Source organism: Schistocerca nitens, chromosome 4 (assembly GCF_023898315.1).
Source record: "Schistocerca nitens isolate TAMUIC-IGC-003100 chromosome 4, iqSchNite1.1, whole genome shotgun sequence".
Taxonomy (NCBI): domain Eukaryota; kingdom Metazoa; phylum Arthropoda; class Insecta; order Orthoptera; family Acrididae; genus Schistocerca; species Schistocerca nitens.
Window position 1 is genome coordinate 988,756,605 of NC_064617.1, and position 16,096 is coordinate 988,772,700.

Consider the following 16,096-nt stretch of genomic DNA (forward strand, 5'->3'; position numbering starts at 1 on the left):
AGATCCAATGACTGTTAACAGAATTTGGAATCGGTGGGTTCAGGAGGGTAATACGGAACCCCGTGCTGGATCCCAACGGCCTCGTATCACTAGCTGTCGTTTTTCTCTGCCACGTGATGACTGGGTGTTGTGTGCTGTCCTTAGGTTAGTTAGGTTTAAGTAGTTCTAAGTTCTGGGGACTGATGACCATAACTGTTAAGTCCCATAGTGCTCAGAGCCATTTGAACCACTAGCTGTCGAGATGACAGGCATCTTATCCGCATGGCTGTAACGGATCGTGCAGTCGCGTCTCGTCAACAGAGGGGGATGTTTGCAAGACAACAACCATCTGCTCGAACAGTTCGACGACGTTTGCAGCAGCATGAACTATCAGCTCGGAGACCATGGCTGCGGTTACCTTTGACGCTGCATCACAGACAGGAGCGCCTGCGATGCTGTACTCAACGACGAACCTGGGTGCACGAATCGCAAAACGTCATTTATCCGCATGAATCCAGGTTCTGTTTACAGCATCATGATGCTCGCATTCGTGTTTAGCGACATCACGGTGAACGCAAATTGGAAGCGTGTGCCGGCCACTGGGGCCGAGCGGTTCTAGGCGCTTCAGTCTGGAGCCGTGCTGCTGCAACGGCCGCAGGGTCGAATCCTGCCTCGGGCATGGATGTGTCTGATGTCCTTAGGTTAGTTAGGTTTAAGTAGTTCTACGTCTAGGGGACTGATGACCTCAGATGTTAAGTCCCATAGTACTCAGAGCCATTTGAACAATTTTTTGGAAGCGTGTATTCGTCATCGTCATACTGCCGTATCACCAGGCGTCATGGTATGGGGAGCCATTGGTTACACGTCTCGGTCACCTCTTGTTCGCATTGACGGCACTTTGAACAGTGGACGTTACATTTCAGATGTTTTACAACCCGTGGCTCTACCCTTCATTCGATCCGTGCGAAACCCTACGTTTCAGCAGGATAATGCACGACCGCAATTTGCAGGTCCTGTACGGGCCTTGCTGGATACAGAAAATGTTCGACTGCTGCCCTGGCCAGCACATTTTCCAGGTCTCTCACCAACTGAAAACGTCTGGTCAATGGTGGCCGAGCAACTGGCTCGTCACAATACGCCAGTCACTACTCTTGATGATACTGTGGTATCGTGTTGAAGCTGCATGGGCAGCTGTACCTGTACACGCCATCCGAGCTCTGTTTGACTCAATGCCCACGCGTATCAAGACCGCTATTACCCTTAGAGGTGGTTGTTCTGGGCACTGATTTCTCAGGATCTATTCAGCCAAATTGCGTGAAAATGTAATCACATGTCAGTTCTAGTATAATATATTTGTCCAATGAATACCCGATTACCATCTGCATTTATTCTTGGTGTAGCAATTTTAATGGCCAGTAGTGTAGTTTTTTCTGGAGATTTTGTGGTGTGCCACACTTCACGCTAAGAAGAGGTACGGAAGTAACAGTCTTCCATTTTACGAGAGATATAAGGGTGACCCAAAAGTTCGTTAAAATGCACTAATTCACGGAATAATGTAGGTACACAGATAAAAATTGACACTCGCCTGAAATGGTATGGAGTTTTATTGAAACCAGAAACGAGTGCAAAAACTGGCGAAAAAATGGCGCTGGACGGAAACACGTCACTGATGAAGCATGAGAATCGTCTATAAAATGAGCTACGGTAAGAGAGAGACTCATATCGTCCCTAGCCTGGCTGATGAACACCTGCTGGGTAGTACGACTTTTATGCAGCACAGCGCCCCCCCCCCCCCCCCCCCCCCACGTTGCTACACGTGTGAAAGATCTCTTGCACACATCATTTGGTGATGATCGCGTACTGAGCCGCCACGTCCGTGAGCTTTTCCTGCCAGGCCCCCAGAGCACAATCCGCGTGATTCTTGGTTGTGGGGTTAGCTGAAGGCACAAGTCTCCCGCCATCGTCCAACCTCATTACGGGTGCTAAAAGACAACGGAACTCAGAAGTGGCTGTCCTCGGAGTAGCGAACCAACTTAAATCACTTAATAAAAGCAAGTCTTCCAGGCCGCGCGGGATTAGCCGAGTGGTCTGACGCGCTGCAGTCAAGGGCTGTGCGGCTGCTGCCGGCGGAGGTTCGAGTCCCCCCTCGGGCATGGGTCTGTGTGTTTGTCCTTAGGATAATTTAGGTTAAGTAGTGTGTAAGCTTAGGGACTGATGACCTTAGCAGTTAAGTCCCATACGATTTCACACACATTTAAACATTTTTGAAGTCTTCCGGTTCAAACTATACCAATTAGGTTCCTTTCAGAGGATAGTAATGCCACAGCCCCATACTAAATGATCAAATAGAACCGCTCTTTCGACGGAAGATCCGTACCCAAAAACTATAAAGTTGCGCAGGTCACACCAATATTCAGGAAATAGGAGTAATCCACGAAATTACAGGCACATATCAAAGGCAGCGGGATTTTGGAACACATATTGTGTTCCAACATTATGAATTACTTCGAAGAGAACGGTCTATTGACACACAGTCAACACCGATTTAGAATACATTGTTCTTGTGAAACACATCTAGGTCTTTACCCGCACGAAGTGTTGAAAGCTATTGACAAGGGATTTCAAATTGATTCCGTATTCCTACAGTTCCAGAAGGCTTTTGACACTGTAACTCACAAGCTGCTCGTAGTTAAATCGCATGCTTGTGTTATGTGACTGGATTCGTCATTTTCTGTCACAGAGGTCACAGTTTGTAGTAATTGACGAAAAGTTATCGACTACAACAGAAGTTATTTCTGGCTTTCCCCGAGGTAGTGTTATAGGTTCTCTGTTGTTCCTAAAAGATTCAGGACACAATCTGAGTAGCCGTCTTAGGTTGTTTAGAGATGATACTCTCGTATACCGTCTTGTAAACTCATCAGAAGATCAAAGAAAATAGCAAAACGATTTAGATAAGATATCTGAATGGTGTGAAAATTGGCAATTGGCCCTAAATAATGAAAAGTGTCAGGTCATCCACATGAGTGCTAAAAGGAATCCGTTGAACTTTGATTACATGATAAATCAGTCTAATCTAAAGGCCGTAAATTCAACTAAATACCTAGGAATTACAATTACGAACAACTTAAATTGGAGAGAACATAAAGAAAAATGTTGTGGGGAAGGCGAACCAAGGACTGCTTTTTATTGGCAGAACAGAAGATGCAACACCTACTAAAGAGACTGCCTACACTACGCCTGTCTGTCCTCTTTTGCTGCGTGGTGTGGGATCCTTACCACAGGTAAGGTACTATTATACTCGTTTTACGAGCATTAGCGTCCAAAGAATGTGGTTTGCTTTGATTTCCACCTGTGAACAACGTGTCGACGGAATACCAACTTTATTACACCACCGTTTAAGTACCGTTTCTTTCTTCGTGAGACGGGAGATGTAAGAGCATTGATTCTTCGATATAAAAAAAATGAGACTCGCATGGAACCTGCTGATATGTCGTTGACAGTAAGCACAGGGACAGATGTATTCTCAGTCGCCCGTTTATTCGGATTTGTCCGTCGACGGGCCTGAATGAAATGCCTCTTACTTAACACCGAACTGTCAACTTATTTTGACTAATAGCGACATATTAAACCTGTACGTTAGTTAGGACTGTGAAAACTGATTTATGACGTGCGTGTGTTAAAAGAACTAATTACTAGTGATAAATAAAAATATATTTTAATCTCCCACGTTAAAATACCCTGCAGGCTTTAATGAGCATTTTCTGGGTCCTCGATAACATATTTTTGGGAATTAATATAAATTTTGGCACGTCATTTCATTTTCTGCTGAGACAGACATTCCCATATACCACGTACATTCTTCACTTCATACTTTTTTGTTCATACTCATTGCAACTTCAGTTTTGCTGGACATTTTTCTCAGTAAAGTGTCCGATACATTGTTTATATTGAAATAAGCGTAATATATTTTAAACAAGTTTGTAAATAGGCTCTGTCATTCTGTTCAAAACAGAAACCGAAAGTGAATACACCACTGGCACGTGATAATTGGAGGCTGAATGGCGCACAAAACCCGTCATTTGGAAACACTTAGTATTTTCCATTTCATGCAATCTGTTATTGGAATTTAAGCACAATTAAATGTAACGTCTTAAGAAAGAGCACTAGACGTAAATCAAGTAGTGCAATATTTAATCTTAAGCAATTATGTAACGAACTTCCTAGCATATTAAAACTGTGTGCCGCTCCGAGACTCGAACTCGGGACCTTTGTCTTTCGCGGGCAAGTGGTTCGCAGAAGAGTTTCTGTGAAATTTGGAAGGTAGGAGACGAGATACTGGCAGAAGTGAAGCTGTGAGGACGGGGCGTGAGTCGTGCTTGGGTAGCTCAGACGGTGGAGCACTTGACCGCGAAAGGCAAAGGTCCTGAGTTCGAGTCTCGGTATGGTGGCACACAGTCTACCAGGAAGTTTCATATCAGCGCACACTCCGCTACAGAGTGAAAATCTCATTCTGGAATTATATAACACATTGTATTTGAAATAGTACCTTAGATATTTTTCTTATTTTGGTGTAAATACAAGAAAATTATGGAGGTGTGAGTAGCCACCATACATTCTGAAGATTCTATTCCAATGTTACACTAAATGAACATGTTGCTGAGCAAGTCGACTACATACACTTCAAGACACAGACTTGGCGCCTGGGGGGCATGCAATTGTGTTAACATTGTGGCGTTGCAGGTTGCCAGCCTTCCTTTTCAGAAGGCGCAAACGGGGAGCTTTGTTAAAGGAGAACGGAATATAGTGCGTACAGTAATCAGCTTCCTGTGGGGGTCATCAGGTGTTGAGACATTCGCTGATTCGCTCCGAGGCACGGGAGGCTCTTCTCGTTCACACTAGCTGTCCGGTGCATGCACCCCAGTCACTTCTGATGTGAAGTCGCAGTTTTACATCTTGCACTCTTTCCCTATGTACTCCCTCGTGTGCCTTCGTGAGTATGGGAGAGAGACGACAGCTCTTTATGTCAAGCCAACTTATAGCTTTCATTGACCTTATATGTAATATTTATTCTCGTAAAACGTTTCATATCACAATAAAAACCTATACTGAATAGCCTACAGAAAAAACTGCTTCAAATTGTTTGTAAGGTACTCTCTATACAGTATGTGTTTTATTCCTACACAGATAAGAGGAATGAACAAAATACTGAAACTGATGACTAAGAAACTGGTACAAAAAAAAAATAATCTGATGAGACTCCGAAGTTCAGAAGCATTGTATAGCTTGTAGAAACAGTTTCATTAACTATGCAGTTTAGGTAACCGTACACATATAGTTTCTTCGGCAGTATTAGTTCGACGTAATTTTATTTACGCTTTGGCTACCAAGTTAGATCATCGGTATTATGTCTCATAGTCCATACCATTCAGTCCTAGAAAGGATAGTAATGGAACGAAATCAGTATATTTTAAAGTACGCCCAGATGAACTATTCTCATAAACATGTTTCCGTGACGACAAAACCGAGTATCCATATTGCTACCTTCGGTGAGCTTCTGAGTGTTGCCGATGTCTGTGTTGACATGATTTGGCATTTATTTATCTGCAACTTTCACCTTTTTTATATTTTCGCGGCCAAGTGTACACGTTACACGTTTGCCAACACATAATACACAAACAGAAGTTTGTTTGTAGACAGCACTTCATTACGGATACAAATATTTGCTACCAACTGTATACTTGCTGCTAACATCGGGATGAATATTAAAATTACGCTGTGCTGCTTGGGACTGAAGAGCATTACGTAATAAAAAGAACAAAAAGAGGCTGAAATATTAATTGCGGTATAACATAATTATTCTTTTACCGGTGTATTCTAGCAGAAAGAGTGTGGCCTACAGGAAAGGAGGAGAAAATGTTATTTTCTTTTATTACGGGAAAGTAATTTTGTTATTAAAGACACAAGACTGCTGTCAACGTACTGTACTCAAGTACTTAGCCAGTCTGTGTGTTTAACACCACAGTAACACAACTGTTGATACAAATTTTCGTCTTTTCTTTACCCGGAGGAATATAGGGGGTTGTTCAAGATCCGATCATCTGTACAGTTATTTTTGATCAAGGACCCAACTGGGAACATTTGCTTACAGCTGAGGGAAAGCTCTCGAAAATCTTCGTCGAAATCGTGGAACTGAGGTTATTTTAGTTCCTGAGACAAAAATACGAAGACGTAACCTGCATATGATTGCGTACTGTTTATCTGTGTGACAGGAAAGTCGATAGTTGTGCGACATATTTAGTAGCTGGCGTGTCCTGCAACAAGAGTTTTAACTACATATTTGTTTCAGTTACAGCTATGACGACTTGCAACTGATTATGAATGGTACCGTGAACCCACGTATCGATATTAAAATCGAGTATTATGTAACACTATAACCAACTTATCGAGATCTGAAAATGGCCTTTTACGAGCGAAACTTGTCGTAGTCACTTATACGTCCTTGAAGCTGCCACAGAAACAATGTAACTGATGACAGAAGACAATAAGTTTGTCTGCAAAGCGTCAGAAGAAACACTTAATGGCTTGTTTGGCAGCCATAATCTAATAAGCTCTTGTAGCTGAGACAAGGAATTAGTTTAGAAAAAATTGGAACTGTGATTTAATTTCTCCAGACTTAATCAAGATGAACAAAACCTTGCTCCAATTATCCCTTGCTAATAGTGCATTCATTTGTACCTCTACAGACACCAGGATAACAAGTTTCACCACAACGCTTTTCTAATTTGTTATAACAACAGTAGAAAATTTACAACGACATCGTTTTGCAACACAGTCACTTGGTTTTAAGCGCACTAGGACCGTGGTTGCAAGCATAAAAAACATTTTCTCGTTAGAGCAGCAAACCACGTATTCCCTACTTCCTTGACCTATTCGTCGGAGTTGAAGCGACTGCCTCTTCAACCATCTTTAAGCGGACCAAACGAATGGAAATCCGACGGGGCGAAATCAAGACTGCATGCAGGGCGTCCAATATTTAGAGACACATATTCTGGAGTGTTTGAACGGTGTAGATCGCAGTATGTGGAAGCGCGTTGTCATGCAAATAGAGAACGTCCTTTGATAACACTTCGTCGTTTGTTTCAAATTACAGGCTTAAATTCGTTACATGTCATCGTACTGGCAGCTTTTTACTTCTGACCCCCTTTCCAGGTAGTGCTCTTGTGAATCAGAACAAATTGTGAGAATCGTTTTTCCTGTTCACGGCTGACTCTTGGAATTTCATTTGGCTGCTTCCATTCCCTGCTCTGTGTTTTGCTCTCTGGTTCGAAGAGATGATACTATGTTTCATCTATAGGGATGATTCATTTCAAGAACGTTTTACCTTTTTTAACGTGAGGGAATCTGATAATTGATTCTTACACTGTTGTGAGTGTTCTCTTCATTGAGTTATCTTTGGACCCATCTTGCACAGAATTTACGAAAGCTGAGCCAGTTAAGATTTATGTCACATACAGAACTATGACTAACGTGCATTTGGTCTGCCATTTCTTCGTCAGTCACTTATCGGTTATTCTAAATCAGACCACAAACCGGCTGGTCCCGGCGGAGGTTCGAGTCCTCCCTCGGGTATGGGTGTGTGTGTTTGTCCTTAGGATAAATTAGGTTAAGTAGTGTGTAAGCTTAGGGACTGATGACCTTAGCAGTTAAGTCCCATAAGATTTCACAGACATTTGAACATTTTTGAGACCACAAACTTGCTCTGTGTTGGAGTCCGTAGTGGATATCATTTTACGTCCTGATATTTCCTCGCTGTTAGCTCTTAGCTGTGGTAAAACATTGCCTCTATAGAATGTTCTATGGGTTTCACTTCTTGTGACACTTTCAGAGCACAAAATACGGATTAGAGAACGCTGGTCCTCATCGGTGGAAACGAAGATTGGCGCAACCATGTATTCTCCTCAACAATTCAAAGCGAACTCTTGTTAGACGTGAAGAGGATGGTGCGATCTAGGTGCTGGCGTTTGCACTAAGCTGTACTGCCAGCCTAGAGACGATAACAAGGAAAGTACAGATGCTTACTGAGTTACCATTGTAAATAGACAGCAAGGTGTATTGCTGTTGCTGTGATGATGGTCACTTCGTATAGCGTGTTGGTCTCATAGGGCTCCGTCAGCTAAATATGTTGTTGTTGTTGTTGTGGTCTTCAGTCCTGAGACTGGTTTGATGCAGCTCTCCATGCTACTCTATCCTGTGCAAACTTCTTCATCTCCCAGTACCTACTGCAACCTACATCCTTCTGAATCTGCTTAGTGTATGCATCTCTTGGTCTCCCCCTACGATTTTTACCCTCCACGCTGCCCTCCAATACTAAATTGGTGATCCCTTGATGCCTCAGAACATGTCCTACCAACCGATCCCTTCTTCTGGTCAAGTTGTGCCACAAACTCCTCTTCTCCCCAATCCTATTCAGTACCTCCTCATTAGTTATGTGATCTACCCATCTAATCTTCAGCATTCTTCTGTAGCACCACATTTCGAAAGCTTCTATTCTCTTCTTGTCCAAACTATTTATCGTCCATGTTTCACGTCCATACATGGCTACACTCCATACAAATACTTTCAGAAAAGACTTCCTGACACTTAAATCTATACTCGATGTTAACAAATTTCTCTTCTTCAGAAACGCTTTCCTTGCCATTGCCAGTCTACATTTTATATCCTCTCTACTTCGACCATCATCAGTTATTTTGCTCCCCAAATAGCAAAACTCCTTTACTACTTTAAGTGTCTCATTTCCTAATCTAATACCTTCAACATCACCCGACTTAATTCGACTACATTCCATTATCCTCGTTTTGCTTTTGTTGATGTTCATCTTATACCCTCCTTTCAAGACACTGTCCATTCCGTTCAACTGCTCTTCCAAGTCCTTTGCTGTCTCTGACAGAATTACAATGTCATCGGCGAACCTCAAAGTTTTTATTTCTTCTCCATGGATTTTAATACCTACTCCGAATTTTTCTTTTGTTTCCTTTACTGCTTGCTCAATATACAGATTGAATAACATCGGGGAGAGGCTACAACCCTGTCTTACTCCCTTCCCAACCACTGCTTCCCTTTCATGCCCCTCGACTCTTATAACTGCCATCTGGTTTCTGTACAAATTGTAAATAGCCTTTCGCTCCCTGTATTTTACCCCTGCCACCTTTAGAATTTGAAAGAGAGTATTCCAGTCAACATTGTCAAAAGCTTTCTCTAAGTCTACAAATGCTAGAAACGTAGGTATGCCTTTCCTTAATCTTTCTTCTAAGATAAGTCGTAAGGTCAGTATTGCCTCACGTGTTCCAGTATTTCTACGGAATCCAAACTGATCTTCCCCGAGGTCGGCTTCTACTAGTTTTTCCATTCGTCTGTAAAGAATTCGTGTTAGTATTTTGCAGCTGTGGCTTATTAAACTGATTGTCCGGTAATTCTCACATCTGTCAACACCTGCTTTCTTTGGAATTGGAATTATTATATTCTTCTTGAAGTCTGAGGGTATTTCGCCTGTTTCATACATCTTGCTTACCAGATGGTAGAGTTTCGTCAGGGCTGGCTCTCCCAAAGCCGTCAGTAGTTCCAATGGAATGTTGTCTACTCCGGGGGCCTTGTTTCGACTCAGGTCTTTCAGTGCTCTGTCAAATTCTTCACGCAGTATCGTATCTCCCATTTCATCTTCATCTACATCCTCTTCCATTTCCATAATATTGTCCTCAAGTACATCGCCCTTGTATAGACCCTCTATATACTCCTTCCACCTTTCTGCTTTCCCTTCTTTGCTTAGAACTGGGTTTCCATCTGAGCTCTTGATGTTCATACAAGTGGTTCTCTTATCTCCAAAGGTCTCTTTAATTTTCCTGTAGGCAGTATCTATCTTACCCCTAGTGAGATAAGCCTCTACATCCTTACATTTGTCCTCTAGCCATGCCTGCTTAGCCATTTTGCACTTCCTGTCGATCTCATTTTTGAGACGTTTGTATTCCTTTTTGCCTGCTTCATTTACTGCATTTTTATATTTTCTCCTTTCATCAATTAAATTCAATATTTCTTCTGTTACCCAAGGATTTCTACTAGCCTTCGTCTTTTTACCTACTTGATCCTCTGCTGCCTTCACTACTTCATCCCTCAAAGCTACCCATTCTTCTTCTACTGTATTTCTTTCCCCCATTCCCGTCAATTGTTCCCTTATGCTCTCCCTGAAACTCTGTACAACCTCTGGTTCTTTCAGTTTATCCAGGTCCCATCTCCTTAAATTCCCACCTTTTTGCAGTTTCTTCAGTTTTAACCTACAGGTCATAACCAATAGATTGTGGTCAGAGTCCACATCTGCCCCTGGAAATGTCTTACAATTTAAAACCTGGTTCCTAAATCTCTGTCTTACCATTATATAGTCTATCTGATACCTTTTAGTATCTCCAGGGTTCTTCCATGTATACAACCTTCTATCATGATTCTTAAACCAAGTATTAGCTATGATTAAGTTGTGCTCTGTGCAAAATTCTACCAGGCGGCTTCCTCTTTCATTTCTTAGCCCCAATCCATATTCACCTACTACGTTTCCAGCTAAATATAGAGCCAGTATTCACAATAGGTAAGCTATAAACAAACTTGGTTTGTGCTTATTCTCGTTGTCGGACGAGCCCTTTCAACTACCAACGCTACCTACTGCCAGCAGTAGTAAGGGATTCACGGTACCTTATTCAGAGATAAACATGGTTTGCTGACAAAAAAAAAAAATGGTTCAAATGGCTCTGAGCACTATGGGACTTAACATCTGAGGTCATCAGTCCCCTAGAACTTAGAACCACTTGAACCTAACTAACCTAAGGACATCACACACATCCACGCCCTAGGCATGGTCGCGCGGTTCCAGACTGAAGCGCGTAGAACCGCTCGGCCACAGCGGCCGGCTTGCTGACACAGGCTGGGGAAAAGCCAGCAGTCGACTGTCAAGAGGCGAGTCCGCTGAGTGAGTGATACTGTTGTCTGAGGCAGTCAGCAAGCAGAGCGCGGTAGTAGTGACGTAGAGGGAAGAGGCGGACTGAAATGTACCGGACGAGTGCGTCCCCGTCGCTGTTGGTTGACCTCCAGTAAAACGAAAGTACAGGGAATGGTGACAAAGTGTTTGCACCAAAAAGTGACTTTCAACAAGGAATGCCGATAGTACGGCTCGCGTCTACCGCTGCGACCAATAGACTGCAGAGTGGATCGCTGATTTTTATAACAGCGTGTGACAATATTTTGATATACTGGACCTGTGTTGACATTAGACATGAGTAGATTTGTATGAAAGAGCTAGTGGCTGACTTCTGTTGTGTTTGACGACTGAACTGTGTGTACTCAGAAAAACACCAACAAGTTTTAGTGGGAGGTTCCTTACACCCAAACAAGAGAAAGAAAGTCAACTAAACGTGGACTCTGAAACGCATAGCTTAAGAGCTCTGAGCACTTGTTTGTCTTCGATAGTATGAAATTCATCTCTTCTACTTCAAGCTCTTTGCTTTCCATATTTTCGGAAGAGGTAAACCTATTAAACATGGGCCGAAAGCGGCATACCTGAAGAGCTATGAACTCTTGTTCAGTAGAAGAGATGTGTGTCGGACAAGCGCGATCTACAAGTACTCATAGCTTTTCAGGTATGCCTTTTTCGACCCACGTTTAACAGGCATTTTTGCTTGTTTTGAGGTACGGAATCCGACCCTAAAGCGTGTCGGTGTTTTTTGGGACCTTAATTAGTGCAAATGTACTTGACCTTAATTACTGCTAAAACTATATTCCTTGAATTTAGTATTACTGAGCAGCTAAACTCCGACTGAAACAGCTGCCAAAGCACGTAACGCCGATCAGCTCCTATTTATTTGATAATGTCATTAAAATATAAAAATAATAACGGGGGTGTTTCAAAGTACTCGGGGTGGAGGCGGGCCGTCAGTTTGATGGAGCACGCTTAGCCACTGACTGTAGACTTGCACCTGCAGAACAGTTCCGTGAAGAGCCACATCTCACTCGCACCCTCTGATCCGGTTTACTACATCGGATATGCGCCACCCAGCCTAGTTCAGAGAGCCGTAGGTTGAACGTAAATAGTAGAAGCGGTAAATCCGCAGGTGACCTGCTCACCCCTGAGGTCGATGAGCAGGTCCTCGCGCAGCAGGCGGAACTGGTCCCACGAGGACTGCGACTCGGGCACCGGGTGGCGCCGGATCCAGCCGCCGCACGCGAACTGGTAGAAGTCCTCGCACGGCTCCGCCGTCGTGTCCAGAGACTCCAGGATCCGCGATGCTGCAACACAAGTCACGGCTTCAGGTCGTCGGAAGTAAATAGCAATGCCGTGTGGCTAGGGCCTCCCTTCGGGTAGACCGTTCGCCTGGTGAAAGTCTTTCGAGTTGACGTCACTTCGGCGACTTGCGTGTCGAAGGGGATGCAATGATGATGATAAGGACAACACAACACTAAGCCCCTAAGCGGAGAAAAATCTCCGACCCAGCCGGGAATCGAACCAGGGCCATTAGGTATGACATTCCGTCACGCTGACCACTTTCTTTTTTTATTGAACAAACTAACAGTATACACACACACACACATATATATATATATATACGATGAAACAGTTCTTCAAGGTACCATTTAAACATATACAAATGATTGTTAGTTAAACAAAAATATTAGAATAACATTAAATACAACAAAATATAACATATTCTGTCTTCTTCCTTTTTTTTCCTTTTTTTTGTCGATGCATGAGAACGTGGATAAGGGTGTTGCATCATGTGACGTGTAGGCATGTTGTTGTTGTCTTCAGTCCTGAGACTGGTTTGATGCAGCTCTCCGTCCTACTCTATACCGTGCAAGCTCCCTCATCTCCCATTACCTACGGCAACCTACATCCTTCTGAATGTGCTTAGTCTTCTCTTGGTCTCCCTCTACGATTTTTACCCTCCACGCTGCCCTGCAATGCTAAATTTGTGATCACTTGATGCCTCAGAACATGTCCTACCAACCGGTCCCTTCTTCTAGTCAAGTTGTGCCACAAACTCCTCTTCTCCCCAATTCTATTCAATACCTCCTCATTAGTTATGTGATCTACCAATCTAATCTTCAGCATTCTTCTGTAGCACCACATTTCTAAAGCTTATATATATAGGGCGATCAAAAAGTCAGTAAAAATTTGAAAACTGAATAAATCACGGAATAATGTAGATACAGAGGTACAAATTGACACACATGCTTGGAATGACAGGGGTTTTTATTATAACGAAAAAAAAATACAAACGTTCAAAAAATGTCCGACAGATGGCGCTTCATCTGATCAGAATAGCAATAATTAGCATAACAAAGTAAGACAAAGCAAAGATCATGTTCTTTACAGGAAATGCTCAATTTGTCCATCATTCCTCAACAAGAGCTGTAGTCTAGGAATAATGTTGTGAACAGCACTGTAAAGCATGTCCGGAGTTATGGTGAGGCATTGAGGTCGGATGCTGTCTTTCAGCATCCCTAGAGATGTCGGTCGATCACGATACATTTGCGATTTCAGGTAACCCTAAAGCCATTAATCGCATGGACTGAGGTCTGGGGACCTGGGAGGCCAAGCATGACGAAAGTGGCGGCTGAGCACACGATCATCACCAAACGACACGCGCAATAGATCTTTCACGTGTCTAGCAATATGGGGTGGTTCTAATAAAACCCCATGTCATTCCAAGCATGTGTGTCAATTTTTACCTCTCTATCTACATTATTCCGTGGTTTATTAAGTTTTCAAATTTATACTGTCTTTTTGATCATCCGATATATATATATATATATATATATATATATATATATATATATATATATATATATATATATATATATATATATATATGATGCAACAGTTCTTCAAGGTACCATTTAAACATATACAAATGATTATTAGTTAAACGTAGCTGATTTCTATGAAACAATTGGCGACGTGGTATAATAATGGAGAAATAGGTGCCACATTGATCGGTGGATCGAGAGATGCTGGTCGGAGGATATCTAAGAGACTGCGTGTTAAGGACGGGACCGGCCCCTGCCAGTGCCGCAACAGAGTGTGGACAAAGGGTGCGGAGGACGCGCCCGCACGTTGACGAGTCCGAGGCCACAGTGTTAGAGGGTTGTAGCGGACTTTGAAAAGTGCCCCTGCTGACACGAAATATCCAAAGGCTGATTGGATGCGGCGGCATTGGGAGGATCTGGGCGACGTGTACCAGTTTAGGGGCGACATACATGTTGACATAGGACACACGTTGGAGTTGGTTTAAGTTACGGTGCACTTGACCGCGGACATGGTGCCGAATCGACTGCAAAAGCCGCCGGTAAGCGAGGGCCACTGTGCGGTGTGTGGAGCTCGTGAATTCGATACCCAAGTAACGAAGGGTGGTACTGACTGGGAGTGGGGTCGGCACCATAGCCGGGAGGCCGCGCCCAATGTGCATAATAGTCGACTTACGGACATTATGAGTGCTACCGGAAAGACCTCCATACTGGTTTGTGGAGGAGCAGGTGAGAAAGAGGAGGTCGTCCGCATAAGCCCTGCACCGCTACCAGGGGTGGACAGGTCATCGAAAGTGAACGACATACACGAGGACTCGCATTTCCTCGGTTAGTTTCACTGATGCTTACGTAAAAGGACTATACAGGGTGAGTCAACAACTATTGACACCTAGAATAACTCTGAAACTATGATAGGAGCCGAAAAGTTTGTGGGACAAAAGTTGCATGGGACAACGGGGGCCATAATATGACGCTGGTTTTTTTGTTGCTAGGTGGGGTCGCTTCGGAGATATGTAGGTCGGCTTTATTTTTTAAAATGGGATGCTATAGCCTGGTACTTATTTTCTGGCAGCGCGTATCGAGACGAATCGAATGTTTTGTAACAGTAACGTCTTTGAAGGTCAACGAAGGTCATAATGGTGACATGAACGTCCATTTACAGAAGGTGTTCGAAGTGATGGCCATGGGTACCAGTGCAGTGCTGCAATCTTCTTATCATGGATTGAGTGGTATTCCTTATCACTTCGGCACTTGTCGAAGCACATGCTCTGATAATTATCTCTTATATATCGTACAAATAGTAAATATCCGCCGCATACGGCGTATCCATCTAACGTGCCATTGACATGTAAACACCATTCGGCGGTTTCGCAACACAACACTAATAGGAACGGTAAGACTAACATCGTCGAATCAGGCGTATGTGAATGATGTATTCCTTCGAAGAACAAGTCGATATGTTTCTCATTTACGGAGCATGCCAACGAAATTCAGTGAGAGCTAGAGACTTATACGCTGAAAGATATCCTCAACGTACTCACCGTACACGTCGTACATTTAAATATGTGTATGATAATTTCAGAACAACTGGATCTTAACCGCGTCGGAAACATATCCGGCAAAGGAAAGTTACTAACGAGGAAACGGAAATTCGTACTCTTGCCACTGTGGTTCGAGATCCTCGTGTTAGTTCGCGTCAAATCGCTCGGGAATCTGGCATTAGCCAGAGTAGTGATGTTCGTGTTCTGCATCGCCATAGATGTCATCGTTACCATACAAGTCTCCACCAAGAATTAACTGGTACAGATTGTATGCGCCCCACTGAATTCTGCCGATGGGTCAATTCAGATTCAGAGGGATGACACATTTATTAATTTGATTTTATTTACTGACGGGGCTGCATTCACGAACCGTGGAAATGGTAATTTGCATAACATGCATTATTGGGCAACTGAAATTCCGTGTTGGCTGCAGCAAGTTACACACCAAAAACCATGGTCGGTGAATGTATGGTGTGGGATTCTGGGACAGAATTATAGGCCCCTATTTAATCGAAAAAAAATTTTAATGTTAGGAAGTACACCACATTCCTGCAAGAAACATTAGGTCTGTTATTGGAAGAAATACCTTTAGGAACAAGGAACAGAATGTTGAATCAACACGATGGGTGTCCGGCACATTTTTCGCTGATGGCTGGAAATTCCCCAATCGTTGGATTGGACGCAGGGGAGATGTGTCGTGGCCGGCTCGTTCGCCAGACTTGACGCCTCTCGAGTTT

The 16,096-nt window shown here is 43.2% G+C and overlaps 1 protein-coding gene across 1 annotated transcript in view; it reads right to left on the reverse strand.

Annotated features, from left to right (window-relative positions):
• Positions 1 to 16,096, reverse strand: part of LOC126253707 (neprilysin-4-like) — an 823,274-nt gene that overhangs the window by 195,731 nt on the left and 611,447 nt on the right. Inside the window, exon 5 of the mRNA XM_049955239.1 lies at positions 12,139 to 12,300. Coding sequence (XP_049811196.1) covers positions 12,139 to 12,300 — 162 coding nt within the window. The remainder of the gene's footprint in view (positions 1 to 12,138; positions 12,301 to 16,096) is intronic.